At 43.0% G+C, this 14,342-nt stretch overlaps 1 protein-coding gene across 5 annotated transcripts in view; it reads left to right on the top strand.

Moving 5' to 3' along the window:
* Nucleotides 1–14,342, top strand: part of NFATC3 (nuclear factor of activated T cells 3) — a 198,538-nt gene that overhangs the window by 44,241 nt on the left and 139,955 nt on the right. For 3 of the 5 annotated variants that reach the window (XM_039503954.1, XM_039503951.1, XM_039503955.1), the window contains exon 1: nt 11,001–11,411. In XM_039503954.1, coding sequence (XP_039359888.1) covers nt 11,312–11,411 — 100 coding nt within the window. In that variant the 5' untranslated portion in view covers nt 11,001–11,311. Of the gene's footprint in view, nt 1–628; nt 724–11,000; nt 11,412–14,342 lie in introns of those variants that run through there. The other 2 variants (XM_039503952.1, XM_039503953.1) reach the window with 1 other exon arrangement.

Genomic DNA, 14,342 nt, shown 5'->3' with positions numbered 1-14,342 from the left:
CCCAAAAAAGAACAGTTGTGACTATCTTTAATACCATCTAAAAGACTGTTAAACAAGGAATTTTTCCTTCTAAAATCACTCTCCAGCTAAAGGGAAATGGAACAAGAGATGTCAAAATGAAAACTTTATTTAATACTTTACATTTCAAATGCTTTAACTGGTTTTCCTTTTCTGTATCTTTAATAAGAGGTTAAAATACTTTAATGGTATTTGACATTTCCTGATCTGTTTTCTCAGATTTATTTATTTTGAAATTATCTGCCAAATAATTTCTGCAAATCATTTATTCTGTAGCTTTTTTGCAATTAGCTTATTGTGATTAACAGATAACAGAAATCCAAGCTGCTTTAATGGCCAGGTAGGTATTGTTTCTGTTCACTGACTGAATGAAGAAAACCCTTAGAATTGGATTGCTAGTGTGAATGCATAATCAAAATTTGCTTTACATAAATATTCACTTAAAATTTGCTGTTCTGGCAAGCATATCTACCAGAGAACTCATTCATTCCACCTTCATATAGTACACTATTTTGTCAAGGTTTTTTTTGTTTGTTTGTTTTTTTAATTTTACCTTCACTGCATTTTATACCTTTTGAAAATAAACCAGTTTTCCTTTTCTGTGGTATAGGAACATGGGACTGTCCAAATCAGAACCCATCAATGGTACATCTAGTCCTGTATTCTGTTGCCAACAGTGTCTTATGCTGAATGCTTCAGAAGAAGGTGAGGAACCCCTAGGTTTCATTTGACCTATTGTACAAAGCTATGATGGGAGAAAAACCTCTTCCCTTATCCTGCAGCTTACTAGTTTACCATTAAAGAAATTCTAAGAATTCTTATAAATAAATATTTGCTTTCAATAAGTTTTAAGTTAAAATACAGTACATAACAGTGTAAAGAAATGTTCAAATACAGGACATTTTGGTTAGAACTCACCTAATCAGAGAAAAATAAAATGTGTGGAGCATTGTCTCAGACAGCTGTAAACATATTACACCTAGAGAGTCCAACTGAGATTGGGGCACCATCGTGCTATTTTCTCTATGTACACAGAGTTTATAATCTAAATAGACAAGACAGTGGGAGAAAGGAAGTATTATTATCCCCATATCAGAGATGAGGGAACTGAGGCACAGAGATTAAGTGACTCTCCTAAAGTTGCACAGGAAGTTTGTGATAGAGGTGGGAAAGGAACCTAGATCTCCTCCATCCCACTCCAGTGTCTTATCCACAAGACCATCCCTTCTCCAATAAATGATGAATTAATAAATTCAACATTATGGAAATTAGTTTTAAAATGCCAGCCTCCATCAATATTCAGCCTAAGAACTTTATAAGCATTCATTTTAGTTTTCACAAAAAACACACTAGTTTAAATACATACAGTAAGGGACAGTTTATTATTCCATGCAAATGTTGGCCTCAGTTGTCATCTCACTGCCCCGAGTGTGAAGTATTTGTCCAGATAATTGCTTCAGAAGCAGAAGCCCATTCTGGGGGCACCTTCATGTTGATGTCAGTAAAAATGTTGATAATACGTTTACCATGCCTTCCAGCTGAGGATCTCAAAGAACTTTACTAACACTCTTATTCTTGATAGAGTTTTGTGAAGGAAGCTATGTGATTGGGTACTGCCTGACATCTAACTGCAAGTCCTTTAGTTCTCCTACCATGCATATATCATGGTGACTCTGCATGGGGCAAATCTCATCTGCACCTTAAAAACTATAAAAGTTTAAAACAGCAGAAAACGTTATGAGGTAATGTCTGCTTTACATGCCAAAATATTAATCAAATAATAAAGAAAGGCAGTAATTCTTTAATATCTGAAATATACTGAAGAAAAATACAGTAAAGTGGACTAATCTTACCACAGCAAGTTCTGGGGAGCGATGAAACTTCCTGGGGAAGGCTGTAAAATGGTTAAATGAGACTCCATAGCCCTATTAAGTTTTTATGTGGGGTATGTTTTTGTCAACACACACCTTGTGAGCAATCTCTTTTATTTTGTAAAGTTTGTTAAATTATAAATGCCCCATTGATCAGCTCCTCAGCACAAAAAAAGTGGGGGGAGGTACTGGGCTTACATAACATCTTTACTATTGATAATTGTGGCGTAGACAGTCTTACCAGAATGGCTCCATTTTCCAGCTATCTCCTTTTGCCTGAAAATTGTACTCAACATTTTATCAAACACCAATCAAATCACTCTCTTACATTCCAGCTAACAATTACCAAGCATTCTAATGTCTGAAGTAAGACAGCTGCTAAAGTTCTTACAACGACTTCCAATACTGTACAGTTCTTACTGGGTTTTTTTCAATTCCCTGGTGCCAAGAGTTTCACATTTCACCTATGCACTGGTAATTAGCCAAGGAAATTATTAAAATACTCAGATGTCACATATTAAATATAAATAACCTATGACCTTGTGTGCAGAATGCAAACTCTTTGTCCTGCATGCATGCTAAACTTAGCTAGCATACTTTCAGTTCACAATTTTATGATTGAAAAAAAATTAGGGTATTACTCTTATACCAAAATAATATCTTTCTCATGCATAACAAACATTCTGTACACTTAAAAAATGGATCTGCATGGTTAGCTATGTGAGAAATAAACAATGTGGTATTTTGGTTTTGTAGGCAGCCTGCAAACGTATTTTGTGAAAGTCTTTGAGGACAGACATCATGTATATAAAATGTATTCATAATAAATATTCAAATTGGAAAACAAGAAGTAAAATTTAGGAATTTAATTTACTGGGGATTCTTCATTACAAAAAGTATCCCTTGATGCACTCAGGCTTTTTTCAGTAATGTAGCTGAAAAAGTACTAACATGGATGTTGCCAAAGAACATTATCTACTATTTGCAGTAATCAAACAATTATCTTTCGCTATGTTTTACTCATCTACTTTGTGACATTTAGAGTGCATCACTTTAAAACAGGTCTCGAATGAACCAGAAAAGAGTGTCAGACCAGACATAAACAATCCTAAATACTCATAATTTTGGGTCATAGGGGATTAATATTTGGTTTACTAACCTATATAGGGCTAACTCCTAACCAAGTGCAGCCAGGCTGCATCTAACTTGATGTCCACTGTGTGCATGTGTGTGGGGTGGGTGTCAGCAAAATCACCTGCTGTAAGGCAGATATGAATTGTGTTAGCTGGAAACCCAAGACTCCACATTGTCATACATAGGATGATATCAGGGAGATGAAACATGTGCATAGTGGTGCCCTCTCTCAGGTGGGGAACGAGTAGGTCTTTGGGACTGACAGTCATCGCACACCTAGCTGACAGCCCCGTTCTGGAGAGGATCAAAGTACATTAAAGAGAAGAATACTCCTTTCTCCCCAAGATAATCAGGCATGAGCACTAATTTCAGCTTCCAGTGGATTCAGTTTGTAACCCCACCTAGAATGCACTGCAGTAATCTAGTCTAGAGGCTACAAAGACATGAATCATGGTGTCAAAGGACACTTCTGAAAGAAAAGGCCACAATCTCCTAACAAAACACAAGTGAAAAAAGCTGTCTAGGTCACTTCTACTATTTGATAATTCATAAGCAACTGGAAGCCTAGCCAACTTTCCAAGTTATAGACTTCAGTCACAGAAGTGGATTTAAACCTTCAGAGAGGCTGCTATAACCTCAGCCAACTTCTCCACTTTCCTCTCCAACCCATGACCACCACATCAGTCTCCTCAGGATTGAGCTTCTGCCAGCTCACTGTTGTGTGTGCCTCAGTCATACCCATTCTGAAAGGCTTTACAGCATGGGGTGGGATTTGAATGGGGGGATGATGAGCATTTGGACAGTGATACCTGTTCTTCCATGTCACCCTTGACACTAGGAAGTTGTGAAAATAAGGAGGAGGAATGGGGAGAGGGTCTCTTAAGAAAGAAATGAGAGTTTAGAGTGGGTCTGGAGAACAAGGATGTAGAGGTTAGGTATATATGATTTTGAAGTAAATTAACCATTACACATATTACTATAAATAAACTATAAATTACTTAAAAATGCATCTTAATATAGGCATGTGCATAGTTTGTCTTCTAAGTATGTTGTAAATGCTATCATGTAGCTGAATAGAAGGCCACAGGCCTTGACATGCCCATTTGTTTCAATTATCTTACTCAGTGCCATTCAATATCTTTATTTTTTGTGAGTGCCACCTGATGAAATTTACAGTGGATTTAAATAATGTGATGCCCAATTGTCTACATGCAGCACAAGCACAGCTATCTGAAAACTGCACAAAAAGCTGTGGGAAGAAGGTTGTTTTGTGGTGATGATGGGAAAAACAGTGCTATGGAATGCAGATTTTTTAGTACACCACACTTATTAGAAATATATTCTGTGTCCTAGTTGATATCAAAGGGCATGGATCAAATAAATGCTTACTTGAGTTTAAAATATTACTTACAGCACAAAAAGTTTGCCTATATTTCTCTCCTGGGACATGCATAGTGACCAATCTACTGATACATTAGCTAGAACAGGAGACTGCTATGGTTACTCCTATAATGTAATTTGACACAGCAATTATCTGGCTTCAAAGAAGATGCTATCAAAGGCAGAAATTCCAAACTATCTGCTTGGAAAACTCTTCAAAATCCTGCAAAGTTCTAAATTTTGATTCAGAAAGCTCCCTGAAAAGAGCCAGTAGTTGTAGAAAACCACATTACATGTAGTTTACTATAGCAAGAGTTCATTGTAATCCTCTTTCATTCAAGAATGTATGTGTAGTTTTTGGCATCTTAGCTAATCCAATTACACATTCTTTTCCAGCTTGTGTAGCTACATGACCTTGAATTTAGAGGTAAAAGCAAGCTCCAGGCCAACTGAGAGTGAGCTCATTGTAAAGGTTGGTGCTTCCTTGGGAAGAGGAAGTTGGCTGCTCTGCAAGAGAATCAACCTTTTGATTAAGCATTGCATAAGCAGTAGCCCCTTGTATGTTTTTAGGTGAAGAAACAGAGTTATGAAGCAGTCAATAGTGGGTGGGAAATTATGATAAAATCATCCTCCCAGATTGGATAAATAGCATAAAGCACTAGGACGATAAGATAGCCATGAATGTATGGCTGTTCTAAACAAAGCTGCAAACAGTGCTGCTTTTGTACTGGCTTGTTTCAGTTTTGTACTATTTTCTTTGCATTTGCAAAATGTATATGTTGCTTTTAAAAGTTAGGTAGCCCAGATAATATTACCTAATACATTTATATGCATCGCCTGATGGCTGTGTAGAGGTGTGTGGTATAAATAATCCTTAGGTTTTATATGGCACTTTTCATCTTCAAAGTGCTTTACTAGCATGAACTAATTCATTCCATCATCTCTGAAATACATAAATAATATATTACCTCAGTTTTGAAATGTGGTAACAATGGCAAATAGGTTAAAGACCAAATTTTCAAGTGTACACTAATTTGTGATGCAGAATTTGATGCTTATGGCCTGATTTTCAGATGTGCTGAGTGTCAGCAATTCTAATGGAAGTCAAAGGGAGCTGCAGCTGCTCACCAACTGTGAAAATCCAGGCCTTAGAAGTCTCCAGGTAGGCAGCCAAAACTAGCGAATGTATATGAAAATATTGGCCTAAGAGGTCCTTGAAGGATTTGGGCCTTCTTGGCTATTAGTCCTTGCCTCAGGCCAGAAAACTATACTTCTTTCTGAAGTGTCTTCCTGTTAAGGAGTGTCATCAGGGGCAGATGTAGCCTCCTAATTCAATGGATGTGCTCTACTAGTGGTGGGGCTCGGTAGGGGGATGGGAGATAAGAAAGGGCCCAGGTTATGGGATTGCTGCCCTCCCATGGGACATGTGTTTGGCTGTGGGGATAGTCCTGCCTCTTAGTGAGCTCTGGTCCCATTGCTAGTGGGAGTTCCCCAACCCCACATCTACCACCAGGCTCTTGGGTTGGTGGGTTGCCTTGGGTCTGGCATCATGATGCCAGCAGCAGTGGAATCTGGCCCGGCCTAGAGCCAGGGCATTGCTTTCTGCACTAGCAGGGCATATCTACACTACACAATTAAGTTGACTTACGTCGACATACAGCCACCACAGTAATTAAAGTGGTGTTTCACATCCACAAAATTCTCCTTCTGTGGGCAGTGCACATATGGGGAATTGTAAGGCACTGACAACTGAAGCCCCTCCACACCAGAGCTGACATCTCAAGGTATCAGCCCCTGACAATGGGGCTCCAGCCATGAGCCCTCTATGAGGCTGACAGGTAATGTAAGTAAAGCAGTGTCTCATGGACACTGCGCCATCATAACTACATGAACCTAAGTGCTACACCTCTTATGGCCTTACATCGACTTAACTCTGTAGTGTAGACCAAGCCTCAGTGGTGGGCGCCAAACTTGAATGGCAAGTTGCAACACCATCCACCGCCGGACCAAACCTGAGTGGTGCTGTAGGTTTCATTTATCTTAAACTTTGAGTAATTTAGCCACCTCTTCCCTGTACAAAACAAAAGCCCCATCCAGTCATCGGTCCACAGAAAAGAATACTGCATAGTTATCTTTTATATACTGTTATTGCAGGGAAAATACCATCTCTAAAGAGGTTTGTACTGTCACCTCTCATTCCAGCTAGGCTCTTGTATCAAGCATCCTACACTAGTAGGTTCTTCAGGGAAATCTCCTCCAGGTGTTGCTCCAGATTACTAAAATTTTCAAATGTACTCACCTGGTTCAGCACTTGAGAAAATCAGGAAACTCATTTAAACATCCAAATTTGAAAATTTTGGCCAATTTAATATTTATTTCACATCATCTGCCTCTTTAAATTTCCAATGGTTAGTTTTTTGTCTTATTAAATTATTATTTTAATAAACACCACAAAATACAATTCAGACATTCTGAAACATATAATTACATTCCCATTTCCTCACATACTCTTCTCATTCAGAGAGCCAATACATCAAAGTAACTTTATTAAAAAAAAAATAGCTTGAAGGCTAATGTCTCTTCTAAACCATACACACACTGGACAACACCACACCTGACACTATGTATGTGAGTGAAACAGTTCTACACTGAGCATTTGTCTTATGCAATGTTCTCATTCTCAAGAAGATAAGCCATAAAGAGCTTCCAAAATTTACTCAGACAAATCCCTTCTGCCCTGAATTTTATATATATAAAAAAAGTTTAATAGAATGCCATCTACCTCATCTGAGAATGCAGGGTCTTACACTAATTTAAATGTACAGTTTCCTTTTTCAACAGTAGAGGCTAATTGTTTTTCCACTTTTTATTTCTATCAGAATGGATAGAGATGGAGAGGATTAATATGGCTCCTTGCATAGGAGGACAGACCTGGAAGGGACTTCCTGGTTCACTGAGTCCAGTCCCCTGCTACCATAGGCAACTGCATGATATTATTCCATCATAAAGTTATCAAGCACCATCTTAAAAGTTGTTAGCTTCCAGAACTCATATTGGAAGACAGTTCCAAAACCTCATGGTTAGAAATTGTCTACTAAGTTCCAATCTAAATTTATTCATGGACAGTTTATACCCATTTGTTCTTGTGCCAACTTTGCCCTTTAGCTTAAATCGCTCTTTTCCTTCCCTCTTAGCCTTCACTTTGCTAAGCAAGCCAAGCTCCTTTAGTCTCTTCTTGGTAGATAGGTTTCCATTCTCCTGATCATCCGAGTAGCCCTTCTCTCGGTATACAGCCACCACAGTAATCAAAGCTGTATTCCCCATCCTCACTATGCTCCTCCTGTTGGTGGTGTGCGTCCTCACCAGGCGCACTACTACCAACTTAACTGTATGGGGCATTGTGGGGCTGACAGCTGAAGCTTTGTAGTGAGGAGGTGTGGCCACCCTCAGAGAATGACAAGGAGGGGCTGCCTGCTGGGTGGAGCCAGGAATGCCACACCTCGCCTGCTGGAAGCTGAGGGGCAGTACAGGAAGGGGAAGTATAAAAGGCCAGCCCTGCAGCTTAATTGGGCTGGAGCCGTTAAGGGAGACAGATGCAACCGGCTGGAGCCTGAAGAAGACCCTGGCCGTACTGAGGACTGGTGAATGTTCCCAGGGCTCCCAGGTGATGGAGATGCCAAGGAGCTGCCACCTAAAGACTGACCAGAGCTCCTAGAGCAGCTAGATGACTGAGACACCAATGAGCTGCTGGCCACCTACCCTGGGGAGATGGAGGACAACAACACTGTAAAGGTACCAAACCCTGGGGATGTTGAAAGTAGCCCAGGGAAACTAGATGACAGTCTGGTTGAGAGTTGGCCTGATACAGGTCAGTGTGTTGTGGGTAGATCCCGCCTGACCCAGTAGTGGACCACTCTGCCACTGTTAGGGCCCTGGACTGGGATGCGGTGGAGTTGGATGGGCCTGCATCCCTTCTGCCACTTCACCCCTGGGGTGGCAGCCTCTCCATACTAGGCCAGGAGACCTGTATTAGTCTAGTGTCTGCTGAGCTTGGCCCCTGGACTGTGTTGGTGCTCACCCCTACCTAGGCTGTGTTGGTGCTCATTGAGGCCAGAGCCCCGAACTATTTGCTGCTCCACACTGACCGAGGGCTGGAGCCCATATATTGCTTTACTGTTCTGCCCAGCCTGAGGCTCTGAATACTAGGAACAGCTAATTTTGTCCTTTTTAGATCACCCTCATAGGTGTGTGCTAGCGAGGAGGGTGGCCTCCCTCAGATTGACAGGGAGGGACAGCCACACATGCTTACAAACTTGAATTCATCTTTCTTTAATATGGGTGACCAGAATTGTATTCTAGATGAGGTCTTATCACTGCCTTGTAAAATAGCATTAATGTTTCCCTTTCTCTACTGGAAATACTTTGCCCAATAATACCCTAACATCATAGTTGCCTTTTTCTCAGATACATTACATGCAAGGAGCCATATTAATCCTCTCCATCTCTACCCATTCTGATAGAACTAAAAAGTGGTGTTTAAGTCCCATTAGCATGGCTAGTGCTATCTTCAATTCCTAGCATAAACCTAAAATGCTTCAAAATGAAATTTCTATAGATTAGTCTGTTATTTCTAGCAGCCTTTGTTTCATTATCCCATAGCACATTGTAGTGAGAGTCTTAGCTCAAAATGAGGGATAATTGGAAGATATTCAGATGTGGGGTTTCTTATACAGCAGATTCCAATCAACCTTGTTAGGCTATACCACTATGGTCTCACTTCTGTTTTTAAGTCACAGGGACTGGTGTGTTAATTATATTGTTTTTATAAATAAGACAATTTCCTTTGTACTTCTAATTTTCACATGTATCTTGAAATGAGGCAAAGTTGTACATAACTAAGGGTATACTATTGTACAAACTCAATATTCTGAGATTTCTATCCTTTTCTCATCAGACTTTTTTCCTGATGATGCACAGTAGATACTTTGTTACTCACAATTATTCAAGCCCTCTCTTTAAGAAGCCTGAAACTTCAGAGGATAGCAGTACCCAATAGTTACTCTCTAATTTAGTTTAATCAAAAATTAAATTTCATCTGCTTGTGCTGATTCATTTGTCTACTTCCATGTCAGTCATTAGTGGTGTTCAAATATATAGTATTTATTAGACTATATATGAAAATGATCAAATACCCTATTTATTCTCTTTGATGGGCAAGATTAATTGACACTTATTTCTCAGTTTAAAACCCTCAGTAGGACTTTACCCCCTTACTCATAATAATTTATTGCTCTTAAACATATCTTACAGCCAGATCTTATCAAAAGGCTTTACAAGAAAGCAAGTAAATGTTTGTCAAAACACTCACCTACTATATTTTCCCCCTAACTACACCAACAGTGTCATGTTTTTCACCTTAAAGACAGATCACTGATTAATTCCAGTAGGTCCTTATCTTCCTGTTGTACCAGTTTACTTGCATGTCAATTAGTTTCACTGAAAATGAGGTGAAATTCTTCAGTGGTCAGTAATAAATACAATTAAAGTTAAGGATGGTGTGTTAATTTAACCTTTGAAGGGAAGAATCAGTATGGGCCTTTCCATCGTTTAATGATTAGTAAAACCAGAGGGAAAGAAACACTTCATTTGAGCAAAAGAAAAAACTATAATTTTAAAAATCTCATTTAATCAAATGAGCTTTAATAAAAGTAACAGTACTTTAATTGCCTTCTATTTAGGGAAAAATTTGGTCTCTTTCTATGTTGTTTGCAGTGTTGTAGCCATATTGGTCCCAGGATATTACAGACAGGTGCATGAGGTGGTAATGTTTACTGGACCAGTCTCTGGGGGCGAGAGAGAGAAGGTTTGGAACTAGGCAGAGCTCGGTGCAGTTGGGAAGCTTCTCTCTCTCACCAACCGAAGCAGGTCTAATAAAAGATGTTACCTCACCTACCTTCTCTCTATATCCTGGGACTTGCATATCTACCAGGCGCCTTACAGAACTATTAAAGGGGGGTGAGGAGCGATGAGGCTGGGCGGGGTGGGGCCGTGCTCCCGGCTGTGCTGGGGGGTGGGCAGGCTTTGGTATCGCCAGTTGTCCGCTTCCCCACCCATTTTTCCTCCCCCGAGGGCTGCGGTCAGACGCCGCTGCTCCAGGGGGCAGGAAGCCCACGCCGGTGGGCGGCGCTCCGCCCAGCTCCCTGTAACACCCGCCCACCCCCGCTCTCGGAGGAGGCTGGGCCTAAACACTACGTCTCCCAGTGGGCCTGGAGGCAGAAGGTTCGCGCTGTATCACGTGGCCTGCCCTGGCGCGTCTCCTTCCCCTCCCCCAACCAAGTCACGAGGAGAGCGTCCGTTGGGGCTACGTCATGAGCCAAACACAGCGTCTGCGAGACCGAGTGTGGGAAACGGTAGCGGGCGAGGGGGTGCGGCGCAGGCGCGAGGAGAAGGGGTGGAGTTAGGGCGTGTGCAGAAGCTGCCAGTACCAAAGCATCAGGGAAGGGGGCGTGGTCAGCGCACGAGGGAAGAGGACGGAGAAGGACGGGGCGATTCGGCGAAGTGTCTCCGCGCCTGAGGGGCCGTCAGAGCGCGAGGGGTGGTCGGTGCGGCAGGGACCAACAAGGGTCGCGCTAGCGCGTGTGTCCCGGGTGACAGCGCGGCGGGGGGAGGGGCCTACCGCTGAGGGGCGGGGCCTACCTCGGCCCGTAGTGATTGCCCACCCCCTGAGTGACAGACGGAGTCCGAGTGAGGGAGCAGGGTCGGGAGCTGGCGCGGCCGGGGCTCGCTCTCCCCACTCGCGATCGCGTGCTATGAGGCGGCCCTGAGAGTCGCGGCGGGGAGCCCAGCCCAGCCGGAGCCCGGCGCGGCCCGGGGGGACTGGGTCTCGCTTCACACCCCCGGCCAAACCGATGACTACGGCAAACTGCGGCGCCACTGACGAGTTCGACTTCAGGCTGATCTTCGGGGAGGACGGGCAGCCGGGCCCGGGGCCGCCGTTGGGGCCTGCAGGTGCGTCTCTGCGGCTGCGGTCGGCTGTGGCGGTGCGAGGCGGGGCGCTGGTGGCCGCTTTCCGAGGGGCTGGGCCGGGGGGAGCTGCCTAGCACTCGGGTGGGGAACGCTCCTCCCCATGGCGCGGGGCCCCCGTCGGGATCCTCCAGCCCTGCTCGCGGTTCGGGGTGAGCCCTGGTGGGGCAGGAGTGACGAGACTCTGCACCCTCCCCCTGCAGGGCGCCCTGCTTTGGGCGCTGCTCAGCCGGTTTCCCCTGAGCTGAGGGGCTCCGGTTGTGGCAGCGACACTCGCGCACCAGCAGCCTCCATTCGGGCATTATCGCCTCCCTGCCACTGCCTCGGACGCCAGGCTGCAGAGGCATAACGCGGGGATGGCCCAGTCACCGCTGCACAGCGCCCAGAGGCCTCCGTAATCATCCACGAAGCGCTGGAGACCCCCGCCTGCAGCGTGCTCGCACTTGGGCCGTTCAGGGACTGTCTGCCTCTTTCCCTAATGAAAACAAAAACTGGCCTAGAATAACTTGGAATGGAGGGAGTCTCTGTACGTGCCTTGAACCTCACTGTGTTGTTTAGGACGTAGTGTAGTGTGGGCTTCTCCCGCCCCCAGCGTCTAACTTCCCAAGAGAGACACTGAGTTAAGTTGAAGAGCACGGATGTGCAGTCTTTTCCTTGTAGGAGCTTGCATCAGGAAGCAACACAGTACAAAGAAATTATGGTCTAGCTATATATTTATTGGTACCACTGAACAGCATCTATCCCACCACACAGTGTTTTGGGATTAGTGCAGGCTTTCTTTAGTTTCTTCATGCCATTTTTTTTTTTAATGGTACCAGATTTCAGTTTCACTAACAAATTGTTCCTCATAGATTAGAAGCCCAAGTAATATTGGTAGGTAGTAAGGTATGAAGTGGGAAATGTATTTTGGTGTTGCAATGTAAAATCTATAATACACATAGTGCAACAAATTTAAAAGTGTCACTTGCTACTAGTAGTTCTGGGTTTATTTTCGCTGTATAGCTTTTACATATCTCCTGTTGAGTGATCAGGGTTTTTTTCACTTTCAAAGATATCACTTAGATGAGAACCATTTGTTTCTTGTTAGATGTGCTTGCATCACTCTAATGCTTTTTTTTTTACCCTGTTTTGTTTCAGCTAGTACTCTAGATATTTTTACCTCTAAAACAAACACAGAACCCCTTACTTATTGAAAAACACCAGAAATTAAAAATAACTCATAAGTATGGTGTAGGAATGTATGGCATATTAGGACTCATTTGCACAACTACATGCAAGTTGGGAGTCACTCTGAAAATACAGTTCTCTGACCTAATTGTGGTAGGTATTGTGGAAAGGCCCAAATTGTGTTAACTGAGTTAATACATTGGCCTGTTGAAGCAGCAAAGAATCCTGTGGCACCTTATAGACTAACAGACGTTTTGCAGCATGAACTTTCGTGGGTGAATACCCACTTCTTCGGATGCAAGCAGTCATCCGAAGAAGTGGGTATTCACCCACGAAAGCTCATGCTGCAAAACGTCTGTTAGTCTATAAGGTGCCACAGGATTCTTTGCTGCTTCTACAGAACCAGACTAACACGGCTACCTCTCTGATAATTGGCCTGTTGTTTAGCCTGGTTTCAAGACACTGCTGAAATATGGTTATGTCTAGTCTACTAAATAGTGCAGCCATGTTCTGACTCTGTTCTCTCACTTGGCCGCATGTGTAGTAGAGACACCTTTACAGTATCAGGATAAATTGATAAAAATCTTATTTGTATTTTTAATATGTATTTGACCATATATATTTAAAGTTGTATGATATTAAACACTTTCCTAACTTATAGTAAATTAGGAAGTCTGGCACTAAGACAAAATGCGTGGCACCCTTAAAAAAGCACTTTTTACTAAGTCATGTTGCTGCCTATGTAGAGCATTTCAGATGGAAATTTTTTTTATCACAAGACTACTGCTGTTCCAGGGTCCCTGGCTTTTGTTAGTCAAATAGCATGCACGTTATTGTGCTATATAAATAGTGTGCATATAACTCAAATGGAAAACAAAGGAAAAATTATAGCAATTGTGAATAGGATACGGAACAGCGTTTATCTAGTGAGAATAAAAACATAGTGACAACTGAGAATAAAGCATCATGTCTCAAATTAATATAGAACAAAAACCAAATTGGTTAAAAATTCAATAGAAATTTGGTAGAGGTATTACTAATTTAATGACACAACTTACTGAGAGTATTGGATCAACCATTTTACTGTTGCGTTACAAGAATGTTTGTTTGTTTGTTTGCAAAAAGAGAATTAGCTGAAAACATTTTTTAGGCAATCCTGTAAACTAGATATTTGTCTATTCATCGCATGAGCCAATTCATATGGAAGAGCTTAGGGCAATGGCTGAATAGATTTGCGTATCCATTAAGGTGATCAGGACTGGTATGCCCAGGAGCAACCTGGGATCCACGTTCCTTCTGATTTTCCCCACATGTGCAGAATCAATTTTATGTGCATCCATATGGAGGTGATGTGTGACACATTACCTCCACATGGGTGCACATAACAAAATTAATGTGTTGGGGGTGGGGCCGAGGGGTTCAGAGTTTGGAAGGGGGCTCAGGGTTGAAGTGCAGGGGTGTGAGGGCTGTGGCTGGGGTGTGGGCTCTGCTGGGGGCTCGAGGCAGAGGGTTGGAGTGCAGGGCTGGGGCTGAGGGGCTCGGGGCTGAAGCAGAGGATTGGTCTGGGGGGTGAGGGCTCAGGGGTGAGGCCGGGGATGAGGGGCTCAGGGCTGGCGCAGAGAGTCAGGGTGTGTGTGGGGGGAGTGAGGGCTCTGGCTGGGGGTGTGGGCTCTGGGGTCGGGCCAATGATGAGAGGTTTGGGGTGCAGGAGGGTGCTCCTGGGCTATGGCGGGGAGAGAGGGCTCCCTG

The sequence above is a fragment of the Mauremys reevesii genome, linkage group 16 (assembly GCF_016161935.1).
Source record: "Mauremys reevesii isolate NIE-2019 linkage group 16, ASM1616193v1, whole genome shotgun sequence".
In the NCBI taxonomy this organism is placed as follows: domain Eukaryota; kingdom Metazoa; phylum Chordata; order Testudines; family Geoemydidae; genus Mauremys; species Mauremys reevesii.
The sequence above is the reverse complement of the archived record's forward strand: the minus strand, read 5'-3'. Positions and strand labels throughout refer to the sequence as shown.